This window comes from Thunnus maccoyii, chromosome 3 (genome assembly GCF_910596095.1).
Source record: "Thunnus maccoyii chromosome 3, fThuMac1.1, whole genome shotgun sequence".
NCBI lineage: Eukaryota > Metazoa > Chordata > Actinopteri > Scombriformes > Scombridae > Thunnus > Thunnus maccoyii.
The window spans coordinates 4,529,655-4,546,687 of NC_056535.1; the positions used below are offsets into that span (position 1 = coordinate 4,529,655).

General features: G+C 39.9%; 1 protein-coding gene across 2 annotated transcripts; it reads left to right on the top strand.

Moving 5' to 3' along the window:
* The first annotated feature begins 821 nt into the window (after positions 1 to 821).
* cldn19 (claudin 19) lies at positions 822 to 16,992 on the top strand. 2 transcript variants are annotated; one of them, XM_042406405.1, is made up of 6 exons: positions 822 to 2,404; positions 2,588 to 3,501; positions 8,618 to 8,782; positions 9,140 to 9,224; positions 11,385 to 11,531; positions 15,981 to 16,992. In XM_042406405.1, the coding sequence occupies exons 2-6, from the start codon at positions 3,279 to 3,281 to the stop codon at positions 16,027 to 16,029; spliced, it is 669 nt and encodes a 222-aa protein (XP_042262339.1). In that variant the 5' UTR covers positions 822 to 2,404; positions 2,588 to 3,278; the 3' UTR covers positions 16,030 to 16,992. The 2 variants fall into 2 exon arrangements, with proteins under 2 accessions (XP_042262339.1, XP_042262338.1); XM_042406404.1 differs by having other exon boundaries at positions 822 to 3,501.
* Positions 16,993 to 17,033: the final 41 nt, after the last annotated feature.

Here is a 17,033-nt window from a genome sequence, read left to right on the forward strand (position 1 = left end):
TTAGCTAAATACCCAGCCGGCATTTATCACTAGTATTGTTAGCTGTTTGTCGTTTGCAACCAACAAGTAAGCTAACAGAGTCGCATGTGGCAAAAGTAAATAGCTAGTTGTTGAATCAATGCTGACTATAGATGTCCTATCCAAACAAGCCTTTCACAGAAACCTTTTCAAGGAGACTGTTCCCGACACGCTCGTGTGGCCGTGCAAATTATGACCGTCTCAGAGAAGCAGAGGCAGAAGTACTTTGATATGGTGCTGCAAAACCTCTTAGGATTCTATGGTTCAAAAATCCTCACAAACTCACTTGGGTAATGGTTTATTTTACAGGTCCCTTTATTTTATGCTAATTTCCTTATGCTAATTGTCAGAGTAATTTGCAGGTATCCAGTGGTTCATTTTACAGAAAGGATGGTGCAATTTGGTAATTATGAGAAAAAACAGAAATAAAAGTTAAATTGGTTGAGTTGTAGTTTCATATGTAGTTTTTTCAACATGTTTTCAACAATTTCCTAAATGTAGTTGCTGTGTAACTGTTCATTCTTAAGACATTTCTTTGAAAGAATTATGTAATTTGGTAGTATATGGGAAATTAAACTCATTAAAGAGTTTTTCATAAAGAATCTAATATGCGAACACAAACACAAACTAAGTATTTTCTGTCAGTTAAAGAATTGTTAAGAGTCTAATTTAGTGAAATGCTTGCAAATTAACAACTAGGAACCCAAATATAATGAGTACATATTTTCATTATACTAAAATATAATGAAAATATGATGACTATATAATTTCCCCCATTTTTTCTTATAATTTGTACCAGATTGCACCATCCTAGAAATTAACTGTTAAATACCTGCAAATTACATTGAGCATTTCTAGGAATTTGTTATAAAATTAAAGGATCTGTAAAATAAAGCAGTACATTCACTTGTGTTGGAAGACAGTGAAAACTGTTTATTTTGGCGTTTGTGTGTGGGGACTTATTGCTCTTATGCCTACAAGCAGTCATTAATTCTGACTTCAAACACAAGTTTTCAAGGGAGAATTCCTTAAAGTTGAGTTTTTTACTTGGATTTGGCCACATCCCCACCAATGGCAGTGTGTTGTTATGATTCAAAATCAGAAATACCTCTAGAAGTCCGCCTCCCACCACCACTCTACTGGACCTGAGCACTCTTTTTGCTCTTTCATCTCTTCTCGTCTCTAGGGCTCAGCTGACCTCTGTGCTTTGACCATATGTCAAGCCCTTCATTAGACACCGCAAACCTCAATTCACTATGGTTACAATCACACATACACACACCCTGAATATTTAAACCAATAGGAATAGTGTGAAAGAGAGCAGTTCAGAGGATAATAAACCAGTGTTGGTTCGAACCACAGGTGGACCTCCATGTATGGCTTTTTCTATCCATATATATGTGTGTGTGTGTGTGTGTGTATGTGTGTGTGTAGTGAAGGGTTTTCAAAGACATGCTTGCTGCTGGATAAGTGGGGTCACATGCATGTTCACATGTTCTGGTGTTTTTTGTGATGTTGTAGTAGATCAAGTTGAAGTTGAAGTTCAAGGTTGAATTGGTAGGAGAGGTAAGAAAAGAAACAAAAGGGTAGACAGAAGAAAAGAAGCAACCAAGTTAGAAAAAAATCAAAGGTGCAGAGAAATGGTTGCTCATTAAAACACAACAATCCCGTAAACAGCCTTCTTCCCTTATGCTTTTCCAATTACTCCTCTGTCAGAATGTCTTGTTCTCTGTATTTCTACAATTCATTCTTAGGTGAATTTACCCAAAGTCTTTTAAAAACAGCTGTGAGAGTATCAGCAAGAACATGCTTGTTGTGTAGACAGACTGTGTGTGTGTGTGTGTGTGTAAGCACAGGGTGGGGGTGAGACATGTCTCTTACAGATGTGAGAAAACGGCCATGTCTCTGAGACTGAGTGTGTTGACGGTCTAATTGGCAGAATAGAATTATTGAGTTAGTCTGAAGTGAATTGAAGGTAATTTAATGAGTAGAGTTAAAGGAGTGCTGACAGGGCGCGCAACTGTGGGAAAACAGGTTTCTACTCTCTCCACAGACACAAAAGACTGGAGTGTGTCTGCGTTTACAGCTCGCAAGGATGTACAGTCGGGTGAACTCTCACTCGTACTCTCTCTCTTTCTCTCTCTTCATTTGTTGGGGTTGCCATGGTGATGTGGGAGGCTTGTCTCGGCGGCCCATAATTTCCAGAGAGCCTGTCTGGATGTGACACGTCCTTTTCAGCTGGGCATTGTTTAGATGCTGATTTACGTGTGTTTGTTGCACTTTACCACCACCTCCTCCACACCTCCAGGTGGGCGGCAAACTTTCAAAGGATCAATACATCCAGTAGATGATAAAGCAGCATGCTGACGTGTTGTTCGGTTGACAGGTTTGATTAAATGATTTGGATACAATTAGAAAGTCTTAAATTGGATTAGAACAATTTTGCTAGAAATGTTTGAATCTTTTTCATAAATGAACTTGTCGTTATGACTTTACCTATGCTGCTTCTTTGCCTGTTTGGAGCAGTCCTTATTTTCCCAACCAGCCCATCCCTCTTCCCTCCCAGTAGGCGTTCCTACAACACAGAAGAGTCCAATCACAGCCAAGCCCTTTACCCCATCCCTCCGTGGTCAGCCTGTTAAGGACTTTTTTGTGTTCACATGTTTTTTTCCTTCTCTTTTTACTTTTTTTTTTCTTCTACCCCTCATTGAGCCACTTGAGCCTGGAGCAGATGGAAAGATTGTAGTGGGGGGAAAGTAAGCGAGCAACAGAGAAAGAGAGAGAATTGGAAGAAGCCATGCAGAGATTGAGGCAGCCCAGCGACGATGCTTGATGAACTGAGCCACTGACCACCAGAAAGACTTTCTTCCACTTTGATTTAACACCAGAGAGACCAAAGAATCAGACAGGAAAACCCTGAGGAGAGACACTGACTCATCGTCCCAGCTGACGGGCAACAAGGAGCCCAGGACGTGGGGAGAAAAAGAAAGAAAGAAAGAAAGAGCTAGAGATAAGAAGAAAGAGGGGAGTTCTACAGATGAGAGTTAAAGCAGAGAGGCAGAAGGAGATGCTCAGAGGGACCAGATAGTGAAGAGAAAAGTGAGACAATTCACAGGATTGCTGCAGGTGTTGTTGTCTTCAAAGACTGCTCAAAGAAAGGGTGACACACCAGGGTCACCCGAACAAAAGCTGCTGCAAGTAAAACAGGGAAAAGAAAAAGTGAGCCCAGGCAGAAGTAAAGAGACTAGAGCTAGAGAAGGATGGCCAACTCAGGTCTCCAGTTGTTGGGTTATTTCCTGGCATTGGGTGGCTGGATCGGCATCATCTCCACCACCGCTTTGCCCCAGTGGAAGCAGTCATCGTACGCCGGTGATGCCATCATCACAGCTGTGGGTCTGTATGAGGGGCTGTGGATGAGCTGCGCCTCGCAGAGCACAGGACAGGTGCAGTGCAAGATCTTTGACTCCATGCTCTCGCTGGACAGTGAGTACGATGTTTCAAATTGGCTCGACAAAACCTGACTGTCTAACTTGTAGTGGCTTCTACTTTCTCTAGCTGTTAGTGTTACTGACCCTCCTCCTAGACATTCTACCAACTATTTGATAAAACTTCTTCTCATGGGATTATATGTCATCATAAGTATATTGTGAGTTGATGATCATTATTATATTTGAGGCATGACAAAACGAACAAAATATGGAAAAATCTTAGTGGGGTGGGGTGGGGTGGGGGGGTTATCTTTGTAGCTGATGAAATGATGTTTATTGTGTAATTTGTCAGATGATGGAAAAGCACAATTAAAATTCAAGCGAGACAATAATCTTCTAATGCATCACCAAGAAAGGTTTATCCAATTATTTTAATCACACTCTATTCTTAATACTTTATTCTCACATTCTCAAATTGCTTTCTTTCTTGGCTGCCCTCATTGAATTTTATTTCATAAAAAAACAATAGTCTTATTGATAAAGCAGTGAGTTTTGTGAGTGAGAACCACTGGAAACCTCTGCCTTCACTCAGTCTTCCCAAGAAATATCTGTTGTGCTGTATGACAAACCACTACAGTTATTGAAGCTGACCCATTAATTTGGCCGCACGTATTAATCAGCAGCAAACACTGAAGGAAAACAACTCCCTGAGCCCTCTCTATCTGTGACACATTAAACTTAGAAGCTGTAAATCACAATTAAAATGCTGCTGTTAGCACGTTTAATGGAGTTCAAATCAGCCTTTGAAACTCCAAAACATCATAAAACGTAATGTGTCAGCAGTGGGGAGGGGTTCAGGAATGTGGGGTTCAGACATAAATTAGCTCAGAATATGAGCCTCCTGTCATCTCCAATCTGTAAGTGGGACCTAGTGACTCATAATTAATAGAACACAGATTATATGAATCCATCCATCTACTGGCTGCTTAAATCATCCTATTAGAGATTCTAATGAAAGACTACAGGGGGGTGGGCTCGGTCAGGAGTGATTTTCACAAAACAATTGAACACTTTGAATTTGTCTGTTTTTCTCTGTGGTGAGTGGTGTTGCTTATGCTTCCTGATGTGGCACGCTTGCCTTGGAGAAACAAATGAGGCACTTTGCAAACATTTTGGTGTCTTGGTGAGTCATTATATCAAAACATTTTCTGTGGCGTTTTGTGTGACGGGTGCTGGAGCTGATCTCCCATCTCCTTTGGTTCATTGCAGCAATAAGAACAGCGTATTGTCCTTGCAGATGAATAGAGGCTGTTAGGAGAAGAAAAGGGCAGTGTTGAGCCAAACACCAGAGATATTCCCAGAATGCGCTCTGTCTTCCCCACACGCTCACATTGTTCCATTTGTTCGTTAACACACCCAGCGAGTACAGATTCAGAGTAAAGACCAACACTGAAAACGTTTCGAAAGAGTTGACTATATATATCCGTCTGTACAAACACAGAACTGAGAAGTTGAGCAAAGCGTTCTTGATCAATCACAGGTTTACTCAGGTGTTTCCCAGACAGATCATATTGCTAAGAAATGGAGCAGATCAGCATCCAATCATGTGCCCGGGGGTCAGAGAAGTCACTGCAGGTCTGAATCTTGATTAAACACTCCTCTGGTGTTGGTTTGATGCAGCAGTGAGAGTTCTGTAGGAACGTGGCTACATTCACAGCAGGAGCAGCATGTGACGGTGGGTGTAATTGTTCACCAGACTGTGCTGCACTCTCCTGATGCGGCCAAGCAGCAGAAGTGGAAGCTGTTGGATCTGCTGCTTGTTTACTGAGCATTTTGCTCAAGTAGGAGATGATGATCAGGATAAGACACGGTTGGGAAGGTATTAGCTGTTATTGTTAGAAGAGTGGGGATGGTGGTGCTGAAAGGACAGTTCTTAGAGCCACAGATGTATGACCATGATATTAAAAACACATTGACCCTGCCAATTTTGCTGAGAAAACAATCTCACGATAAGGTCCATTTAGTAACTGTTCTGGAGCTTTTGATAACAATTATATGGTCTTCATCAGCAGATGGTGTTTGCCCAGTTGTCACGAAATTGTAAAGGTTCAAATTTCCATTCGTTTTGAGCACTTTAAGGGCTTCTTGTCTATATTAAATTTTCAACTTTCTTATTATCACTGGAAAAGTATCTCTGATGGGCTGGTGCTCAGGATCAATCGTGGCATTTAATTATAATATCACGATGGCAAATATACAATGGGAGGTTATGGTTTTGTATTCAGAATAGCAAGTGAGGTGGTGTGATGTGCATCAGCCCACACAGCATCCAGTAGTAGCAGCTACTCCAGTGCTCTACTGGAACAAATGTTTCTTTCTGTCTCATTTGTTGGCTTGAAGAGTTTGGATAATTGTGATACCACTTTGTATACTTAAACATGAACTCAAGAAGAGGAAATTGGTTAATGAAGACTTAATTTTTGGCAAATGAAGTGTGGTAATATGATAAAGAATATCATATTAGTCTATTTGTGCTTTGAATTTGGTGTAAAACTGGATCTGGATTTGGCTGGAATCAAACATAAGTTTTGTTTTATGGTTGGGTAGTGAGTGGGTGAACACATATTACGTACGAAAGAGTCACAAGTGACCTCACAATGGGATCTTACAGTGCCTACACACACACCAGCAAGCACACACACTCATTGAAAGCTTGTGGCTGGCACCGCCAACCTTGGCACTGGAAAGAGAGGGCCTAGTGGGTGAGCCAGCCTCCCCCCACCCACCTCCCCCTTTTCCCCCTAACCTCTCCTTCACCCCAAAGGCCCTCGAACTCCCTTCTGGTTTGTCACCGACTGAACTGGTCAAAATAGTGTCATTTAGCTTCAGCCTAAACCCCCGCACACTCTCAGAAGAAAACAGGAATGTCCAGAGTGGATGAAAGAAAAGAAAATCAAACCTCTCTCTGTTGAAGACCATTCAGATGCTCCTTCAAAAGGAGCTGTGGAGCCATAAATCAGACTTCAAAGATGGTTCCATCCTCTTCCTCCCATCATAAGTCCCTTCAGATCAGCTTCTGAAATGCTACTTTACTGCTGTAACATGAATGATGGTGTGTGTATTTCTGTCACAATGACAAATGATGACTTTAGGTTCTTGCTCAGGCTGCTGCTCAACAGCTCTTTTTGAAGTGACTTTCTTTTTCTTGTACATATAGTCACATTCCTTTCTATTTTAATATAGTTACACAATTTGTTTTCAACCTTCAAAACAGTAATTTGACAAAAAGCCTTCAGTCAAGGTTCACTTACTTGCTTTTTTCCAGGTTTGCAAACCATGATATGTGGTTGAAATCCAGCAGAAAGATTTAGGTTTTTCTAGTTATCCAGTTTCTAATTTATGTAGTTATTGTAGTTGAGCGTGAAAGGTCATTCTTGACTTTGGAAGCAGTAGTTTGATAAAAAAATTGAATTCAAGGTCCACTTACTCTGAAGACCATGAGATGTGGTTGAAAGCTTTGTAAAAAGCTTAAGTACTATCACACTGTGTCCTACTCTGTTCAATTCTAGGTTAGCATAAAATTTGATTCTTGACCTTGGATCACTAGCTCACTAGCTTTTTCTCTGGAGCTCTGTAAAACATGAGATGCTGTTGAAAGCGCCAAAAAAAATCTAGTAAATGGACCTTGAGTAAAGACTATTTAAGATTTTTCTTGTTAAATTTTTCTATTCTATTCTCGTCTAGTTGAGTCATTGTTGACTGAGGAAACAGTAGTTTGACAAAAAAAGTCAAACTAGCTGTTATTGAAGACTGTGAGATGTGGTTAAAAGCTCAGGTAAAATGGTAAAACTATTCTATTCTATTCTACTCTATTCTAGTAGAGTGTGACAGTTTGAGTCTTAAATTAAGGTCCATCTACCAGCTTTTTTCTGGAGCTTTAAAGACCATGAAATATGGTTGAAAGCTCCAGAAATAAAACTCATAAGTGGACCTTGAGGCATGATTCTTTTTTGTCAAGCTTTCCTATTGCATTTTATTCTATTCAGTTTGTTTTTCTGCTCTAGTCTTTTCAGTGATTGTGGTTCTGATGTAATTTGAGTTTTGTTTGTCTCCTCTGATGTATGAACACTTGCCTACACTTCAAGTCATTGTTCTTTGAAGGCAATGCCTGTGACCTTCACTGTTAAACCTGTATGGATAAGCTCAGTTATGTTTACTGTAATTACCATATATGTCAGCTCTGTCACATATCAGACCCAGGATATTGGAATTAGCATGTTTTCTACCGCTGCTGGGATTTCAACAATCCCCTCGCTTGTTGTAAATCAGATGCACTCCATCAGTATTTTGACAGTGTCATTAAGCGCTTAACATTGCGTTTGCATTAACACATTTGTGATCGGCTGTGTTTGAGGCAGTTATGTCTGATCGCTGTGGCGACAGCTCCGCGAAAACAATCTTGCTTTGTGACAAAGCCACACTAATCCCACTGTGTGAAACATGTAAAGCAGGCCCTCCTACAGCTGCTCCGTGTGAGAGGGAGTTGTGTGTTTCATCTGTGTCTATTCCACCTACTACAGTAACTCTGTGTCTGTGCACATATTGTGTATTTGTACATATGTGTGTTGTATGTGTGTGTGTGTGTCTGTGTGTGTGTGTGTGTAAATATGGTTAAATATGTTCCTCCCACTAAGTTATGTGTGCGCTGAGGCCTGTGTGGGCAGCACATTAGATTTTTCAGAAGGCAAAACCACTGTGGAATGATTTGGTGAAGTTTTGGAGGATAATTTAAGGTCCCAGAGCATGGCCAAGAAATTCACCTCTGGAAATAAAGAAAAAGTTGGAATAATAAATAGGACAGTGGTGGACTCTCCCTAATGATAAATACATATCATAAATACATGTGGTCTCCCATCAATCCTGCAATGTGTGTGTAACGTCATTCCCTTATAATGATCACTTTTATGTCCAGAAATGTTTTATTGATGTGATGAACTTAAAGCCTCTTCTTTATTTGTTTTCTCATTTCCTCACCACTTTTCTCCCTCTTCTTTACTTCCTCTGGTTTTCTCCCTCACTTTCTCTCATATCTGCTGTTGCATCACTATCATTCACTGCTCTGTGCTCCATTCTGCTGTCCCTCCCTCCTCCTTTTCCCGTCCGCCATCTAGTCCACATCCAGACATGTCGGGCCCTGATGGTGGTGTCAGTACTGCTGGGCTTTATCGGTATGATCGTCAGCGTGGTGGGCATGAAGTGTACAAAGGTGGGAGATAACAACCCGGCCACCAAGACCCGCATCGCTGTGACTGGAGGAGCTCTCTTCCTTCTTGCAGGTGTCATTTCTGGTTGTTTTTTTTAAAACAAGAGGCCTAAGCTGTGTTCTATTAATGTTGTGTTCAGTTTGCAAACAGAATTATACTGCAGTTGTTTCTATCTCCTTCAATCAGTGCATTTAACAAAAGTGGTCCGGCATTTTTCTGGCCTGAATCTCTCACCGGGGGTTTTCTGGGTAATTAGAGTCCCTGCTGTAAACAGGAAGTGGTCATTTTAGAGGCATTAGCAGCTGACCTCAGGCATAAACCACAAGCCCAGGGATGAAAATCAACTAAACAAGGATTCCCCAGTTCATACAGTGAATGTTTACTGTCTTAATTGATACAGAGAACTAATACAGTTCAATACATCTGCAGGTCTATGTACACTGGTGTCTGTGTCCTGGTATGCCACTCAGGTGTCCTATCAGTTCTTCAACCCAAATACACCGCCCAACGCCAGGTATGTAGAACACCTGTTGCCAAGCTCTTTACTCTAACAATTGTTTTGTAGGTGCCTTCAAGAAAGGCATTTAACACTGAATTATTATGGTAAAACATACTAACTTAGATGGGAGATTATACGTGTAACCTTTCCTTTGTAGTTCTTTGCTTTAAATATGTTTGACTTTCTGTCAGAAATATTGGATATTGTTTTCAAGTTTTGAGGTCAACAATGATTGATGGTAAATAAGACATATTTTATCATATTTAGGTCTTCTTAAAGACCCCTTTCACTCTCATTATTATTAATATTGGCTGAGATAATGCCTGTTTTTAGGCAATAGAGATAAATACTCCCAGCTGCCTCACATAAAAAACTAATTGGAAGTTTTGTCATAGACCTAGTATCACACAATCTAATTGGTTTACCTCTCTTTGCCAACTGCTAACTGTACAGTGTGCACACATGAAACACTGGACACTGTCGTACACAGGATGTGGGTGCCTATGGGGACACCAGACATTTTTAATCTCATCTGTTGTGTTGTTAAGATACTCAAAACTCAAATTAACTCTCAAAAGAGTTGCAACAGTCACAATATAACCAGTGTAACTGTGAGAATATCTCATATATATCCCAAAACAACATGAGACCACCGCTATAAAGCTAGCATCTACTTGCCACTAAGTTCGCACAACAGCCAAGATAATATTTTATTGGGCTAACATTTCTGCTGTGTCAGACAGGAACAAGCAAACACAATAGTGTGTGTTCAGTACACAGCAATGAACAAAAGCTGCTTTTTGAGCTGTTTCACAAAATAGTCCCAGAACCCAGGAACAAAAGCAAATCTTTGGTGCAGTTGTGTTTCCACTGTATCTAAAAAATGACAAGCATTAAATAGATAAAGCAAATAACAAAGTGATGGCCTCATCTGAGACTTCATTTTGCATATAGTGAGAAAAAACTGTGATGTTTGTCTGAATTGAAGCTGAAAACAAAGAGAGAAAGAAAGAAACTGACAGAAAGATGCAAGTCTCTAAAATCACAACGAGCTAAGTGTGCAGCCTACATGACAACATTGAAACAATTTAAAAGTTTGAAGTTTTCTCTCCTTTCTCTCACTCTATCATTAATTGGTCTCCCTCTCAGGCTCCTTTAATCTTGTTTGTTGACATATTTGACAACTCTAGCCTTATCTCGTATTTTTAGACCAGTCTGAAACTGGCTATTTTTTTTTTTTTTTTAATTAGAGGGAATTCCCATCCTTATTCCTAATATTGATTCTATCGACAAACACTGATTGCTTGCAGTCTATGTAGATGCTGTAAACTAGTCATAGCATTTGCGAGGCTCTTTGATCAGTCTGATGTTCAGCACTGCAGACATCTTCCTATAGTTCCAGGAAGATTAGAAAGTATTGCTTTGTATTGTAGGCAACAAACAGGGCTAGCTTTAACTGTTAGCATTTCCTGATTATTGATGATACACATGGTTAGCTTTAGCTGCTAACTGTTTGATGGCTGATAGACATGAGTAAATGATAAACATGATAAACATTAGCTTCTAACAGTTACTAATTATGGCAAATGAATATGGCTAGCTTTAACAGCTAACAGTTCCTAATTATGGCTGATACAAATGTAGATATACATTAGCTGTTTTATGTTGCTAGGTAGCAGAGCTAATATTGTTTTAGATGCACTTTAAATCAACAAAGTAGAAGCCAATTTTCACTAATCAAGCAACTTAGTCTTCAATATCACTTTTTAAAAGTTAAGTGAATTCTGTTCATTTATATCACTATCAGCTATTGTCTTAGCTTTAGCATGTTGTGATACAAAAAGACGGAAGGATTTGTCTGATGTGGAGGTGGGCTTACTAAACATATGTGGTGGCATACTCTTGAGACATCATCATCACAGTTTGAGGTTGCAAATAGGTTAAGTGACTTTTAAGTAACAACTACTTAAGTCACAAGGTCCTTTCTTGGATATTCTTGGCTATTTCGTTGATAAAAATGCTTGAATATTCTTGTCTTGTTTTTAACTTTCAGCAAGTCAGAGCTAACCATAAAAAAAATCTTAAGGGAAGTGAAACCAGCAAACTCTGATACACAAAGCCATACTTACCTGTCCTCCTTACATACTTTTCCTTCCTCTTTCCTCTCCTGTACAGGTATGAGTTTGGCTCGGCCCTATTTGTGGGCTGGGCGGCGGCCAGTCTGACAGTACTGGGCGGCTCCTTGCTGTGCTGCTCCTGCTCCAAAGACGACATGAGAGGGCAGCAATATTATCGCCAATCACAGCCTTCCACAGCCAGGGAGTACGTGTAAACCCCACCCCCCTCCAGCAGTCACCCAAACAGAGAGCAGAGGACACGCTTGGCACCAGCCCCCTTTATTCAGATTATGCCTGCTAAAACAAAAACAAAAACACGATCATGCGCACACATATGAACACAATTATGTAGCACTCACACGGGCATATACAGACACAGGTACTTATATATACACTATTATATGCAAACATAATATGCACCACTAGGATGTCATACTGTGGCAAAAAATGCTCTTTTGATAATGAATAATCTTTCATAACTTATCTGTGAGCAGAACATACAGTTCATATTACATGTCAATCATCTAGCTACAAATATAAGCTTGTGTTGTGAATGGAAACCTCTCATGTTCCTTAATGTCATTATTTAATCTACTTGAAAGTGCAGCTGCTTAAATTTGACTCCAAAAATTACAATTACAATCACTCTGTGGGACCTATTTTCTGAGAGATTGAAACAAATCGATTGGATTCTTGGTACAGACAAAATTACAGTTAAGGTGAATTGAAAGGCAAAAGAAAAGGTGTATCACAGCAGATACCCAGAGAGAATGGACATGGAGCTAGACATAGTGGTACTGCACAACTCGCCAAACTTATATTAGCAAGTCCTATGCTTCCTGGTTGGAGCTGCATCTGTGTTTTGCCTCCATATTGCTTTGTGTATTCACACTCCACTTGTGCAGTTAAGTTGTGTAAAGGGGGAGTCCAAACCACTGTACAAAAACTAGGAGAAGTCACTGAGTAGCTCCTCTGCTGCTGTGCAAGAACCAGAGGTTGGTTTATACAGTTTCACCCAGGACAAGTCAGTTAGGTCGTGATCACAGAGGACACTGGTTTTTCCTGCTCAAGCTCAAAGCACAGCTGCTGGTAAACAGAAAGTGAGGCACAAGAGTTCTTACAGTTAGTTTTACTGCTGTGCAACTATCCAGTTAGCTACCGCAGGGACAAAGATGAATGATGTTTTTAAAAAAGGGCAAGATAAAGTTAACTGCCTGTTTTTTGTTGGTGAAAAGGGAAGACGCCCATTTTAAAATCAAGAATGTAGATAAAGTTTAGTTCACTTTATTCACATGTAGGACAGGACCATAGTCAGAATGCTAGAAATATTGAAGTCATGAGTCCAACTCAGCCTCCCTGACCCCCCACATAACACTATTTCAACACTTATTCATATTTTACGTACACAGTTACCTGTTCAGTTATATTATCTCTATATTAAGCGAAGATCTAAATAATTTTGTTTCAGTCTTCTCCAGGAATAAAATTCTGTTGGGGGACTGCTGAATCCGCTTTTAAATATTTTTTGTTAAGTAGTAAATTTAAAAAGATCCTCAGTACCAGTCAAAAGTTTGGACACACTCTCTCATTCAGGAGTGTCCAAACTTTTGACTAGTACTGTTCGTGTGATTAAATCAACCAAAATGACAATAAAGAAGCAGGTGTGTTCAGTCGTCCTATGTAATCAAGGCCTGAGGCAGCCATTTTACACAACAATCACTCGATGAGAACCACAATCTTACCTGCAGGAGTGGAGATGAATTGTTAGCAATAGGTGTCTGCTTAGATTGTAATGAGTGTGAATGCCATTGATTATCATTTCACCATTTTACTTAGAGAAAGTAGAGGTTCTCATTGACACATCATCACGCTCCATTTACTAACACCATCAATCCAGATTCAGATTCACTCCTTCATCTCATGATCTCTTGTATAACCGAACCAATGTCTAAGATCTACACTATTTCAAATACTTCTCATATAAGTATCATATAATCATAAGCTTTAAGACAGTGGTACAATATTACACATCATTTAACAGTGGATCATATGATAACACCCTGCTTATCACAGTTGTAAATAAACCATGTCATATTTAACTTCACTCTAGAAGACACTATTTGATTTATTACATATAGTGATTACAGACATTTTGAAAACCACTGACTACTCCAGTAGGATGGTCTCCATTACATATATGCAGCATTCCACATTAAAGCCTGTAAAACTCAACAGCGGGTCTCAATTGGCTCTCGAGGTCCCCCTTGATGCTCCCACATCACTTTGCCTTCATTTGTGTTTCTCAAAGAGCTGGTCCATCACTGTTCCAGATAATAAAGCCATTAACCTTTCTTAGAATTGCTTCTGGTCCCCCCATTTCCCAGTCATACGGCCTCTCTTCTTGGTAGACACTTGTTTGTGGAGTGCTCTTTTATTCTCAGATTGGGGGGAGTAGGTCTATAGGAAATTCCTTGGTCCCTTTAAATAAAGGGGGATGTCAGGCGTCACTAGTCTGTCAGTAGCAGCTGTGCTTTCAATAGGGATTGCTCAACAACAAGTCTGATAAAAAACTACCTGTAAAGCTTTGTCCAAAGAAAATAAAATATACATTTAAAGGAATACTTAAACATTTTGGGAAATACACCTATTCGCTTTCTTGCTGACAGTTTGATGAGAGGATCGATACCACTCTGATGCAGGATCTATCTAATTAGTGAACTTTATAGGCACTGGTAGGCTGTTTTTGAGCCACTCTAGGGATAGCACAATGTCAGTCACTTGGGCAGTTAACGAATTTTGTCCAGATTGAAATATCTTGACAACCATTGGATGGATTGCCAAATTTTGGTAATCTCCTGACTTTTCCTCTAGTGCCACCATGAGACTGACGCATGTTTTCATCTAACATCATCAGGTCCAATACTTTGGTTTATGATCAAATACTTGGAAAAGTAATGGCGTTCCCATCATCCTCAACTGGACTTTGTGTTTAGTGCTAATAAGCTAATGTTAGCATGCCAAGATGGTGATCTTGGTAAAAGAGCTGCTAGTGGCTGTAGACTCTTTGGGCCAAATCCACAAAAGGATTGCGTGGCTTTTGCAGCTGCTAAACCTGTGCAAATGAGACAAAAGATGGCGTGTAATTAACAGAGCACCCGCAAAGGGTGAAATGCACCACAAACTGCGCTGCCAAGCAAATATAGTCATGTTGCGCCTCTTCCATTTGCATGTATGTAAATAAGGTAATATCCATACATTCAGTGCAAAATTGGTCCCTTTCTATGCACATAAGCATTGTTGCAAAAACAGTCTAATTCACCAAGACCACCACTAATTGCCACGCGCAATCAGGGTGAAGTTATTAAGATTGTTGGTGTTAACTGCACTCACACTCACTCTGTCTCTCTGTCTCTCTCTCTCTTCAAATCTTCAAGCTTATGAGGTTTGAATGATATTGAATGATATTATGGGCGAAATCTACAGTCAGACACAAGTGTGGTTTATGGGTTTATTATTGCAAAATCTTTTGTGAAAAGGACCTTCAAACGGGGCAGATTGTGGGTGCAAATGCTGTGCAGTTGATGGGTGCAATCCATTCTTTGTAGATTTGGCTGTTGCCCCGGCTTCCAGTCTTTATGCTAAGCTAACTGACTGTTGTCTCTACTTTCATATTTAGTGTACAGACATGATAGTGGTATCAGTCTTCTCATCTAACTCTCTGCAACAAAGAGAATATTTGTATTTCCAAAATATCAAACTATTCCTTTAAAGTGCTGATGAAATTACAGCTAACTACAATACAGACTGAAAAATCTGACGTCATGTGCTGTGTTTAACCTTTACCATCATTGTTAATATTTATTTGAAACATGTAATCTCTTTAACTTGTAGATAACTGGCCAGCTGACATGTAGCATCATCTTCCATGTTCCCACTCACTGACTTTCCGCCCTTTTCACTAACAATTTACAGTCGTTGAACATCCTGCTGGCTTTCTAACACTTCATCGCTGTTGTGAGAATCTGAGAGGTCTTGTTGTGTCTCTTATTTCCCCTCCTGTCCTCTAATCCTGTTCTTCTCCGACTGTCTTCTTCTCTCCTCTAATTCAGGGCAGAGTTGTTGAGTGAAACTAGTTTCCCTGACTGATCAGCCCCCGCCTTTTTATCGAGGACTGTCCGACTGTCCAACCACTGTCTTCCCTTTTTTCCTGTTACCTCTTAGACCCCAAATTTGGACCTCTTGTAGTAGAATATTTCCCTTTCCACAGTACTACATCTGCACCTTATCAGTTTTAATGGGAACCAAGATGCATTTTCTTCTCCCATTTTTGCCACCCTCTGAGCCTTTTCTGTAAATATGGACTCTTAAAGGACATGTGATCAGACCTTCTCTTTCAGAAATGAGGTGGCCTCATCCATTTCAACCTGTCAACCCTCTACTACACCTCCCACACCCCTCTCTGTCCCATTCTTAGCTGAAAGCTAACACTGAGTTGAAACATGTGGTTTGTTGCGCTGATTTATTATTTCACTTATATCCTATGACTTCTGGGTTTATTGTTTTCTTTTTTGTAAATGTGTCTTTTGGGTTTGTTTTGTTTCGCTGTGACTGTACTCTGACTGAAACGTGTCTTTTTTTCCCTTTTGAATTGCAGACCAAATGTTAAAAGTACCCCACCAGAGAAAAGGGAGCAGTACTTGTAGTTTGGGAGAGTCTTCTGGCCTTACCATGGTTTAGATTCTGTCAACAGACAAAACCCTCTCACTGAGGAATTCAAAACAGACAGACATCATTAAAGTCTATCGAGAGTTTATGAACAGCAACCTTTCAAGCATATTGCAGCAACATAAATTAGAGTCTTTGTTGAAGAGTAAGAAATTGTTTGGGGGGTGGGGGGGGTTTGATAATATGTGTTTAGAAATAGTTGTTTCAGGGGGATTAAGAAAGATGTTATCTTTGTCTTGTCTGTTTTGTTGACTTTGGGAGAGACAGTTATTCAGGTTATGTTTTCTATAACATGTTAAAATGCCCGGGTGTATATACCACCTACTCTATTCCTATTCTTTTATTTTTCTTTTTTTTTTACTACATATATAATGTTTTACTACAGTGCCTTATAACACGTTTGTGCACATGTATGTTTTTGACTACATGGATTCTTTGTAGTATCACATCCTATCTGAGGGATGTGTGTCCATAGTTCCTCTGCCAGCAGTTCAGTATGCCTTTTTCTATTGTTGGCATTTTGTTGGATTTCTGAAAATGAATGTGAAGCTACTCTACAGTACCACTTATGAAACAACAGACATACATGTGATAGGTCTTCAGCATAATGTCTTATGCCACTCTTTGTAAGAAACTGCGTGCCTGTTTCCAAGTAGCCTGGATTGAGGATATACCCAGTGCATTCATATGATTTGGTGTGAATGACAGAGTCGTTGTATTGTCGACTCTGAAGGATGTACTGTACTGTGTGCTGTCTCTTGTACTAAGGAACGCCAGTTTTCTGAGTGTAAACAGTTCAAAAGCCCTTCTGATGCCTGCATTTATTTACCATGCCATTCCTTTCTCTAATATTTACCTCCTCGATGTTGTGTATCATCTCATTTACAGTATACCCCTGTCTGTTTCTTTTAGAATAAAGTAAACAGAGACATAAAAATGGATCTGGTTATGAGTCAGTGCTTTATTAGTTGTTTCCTAACTT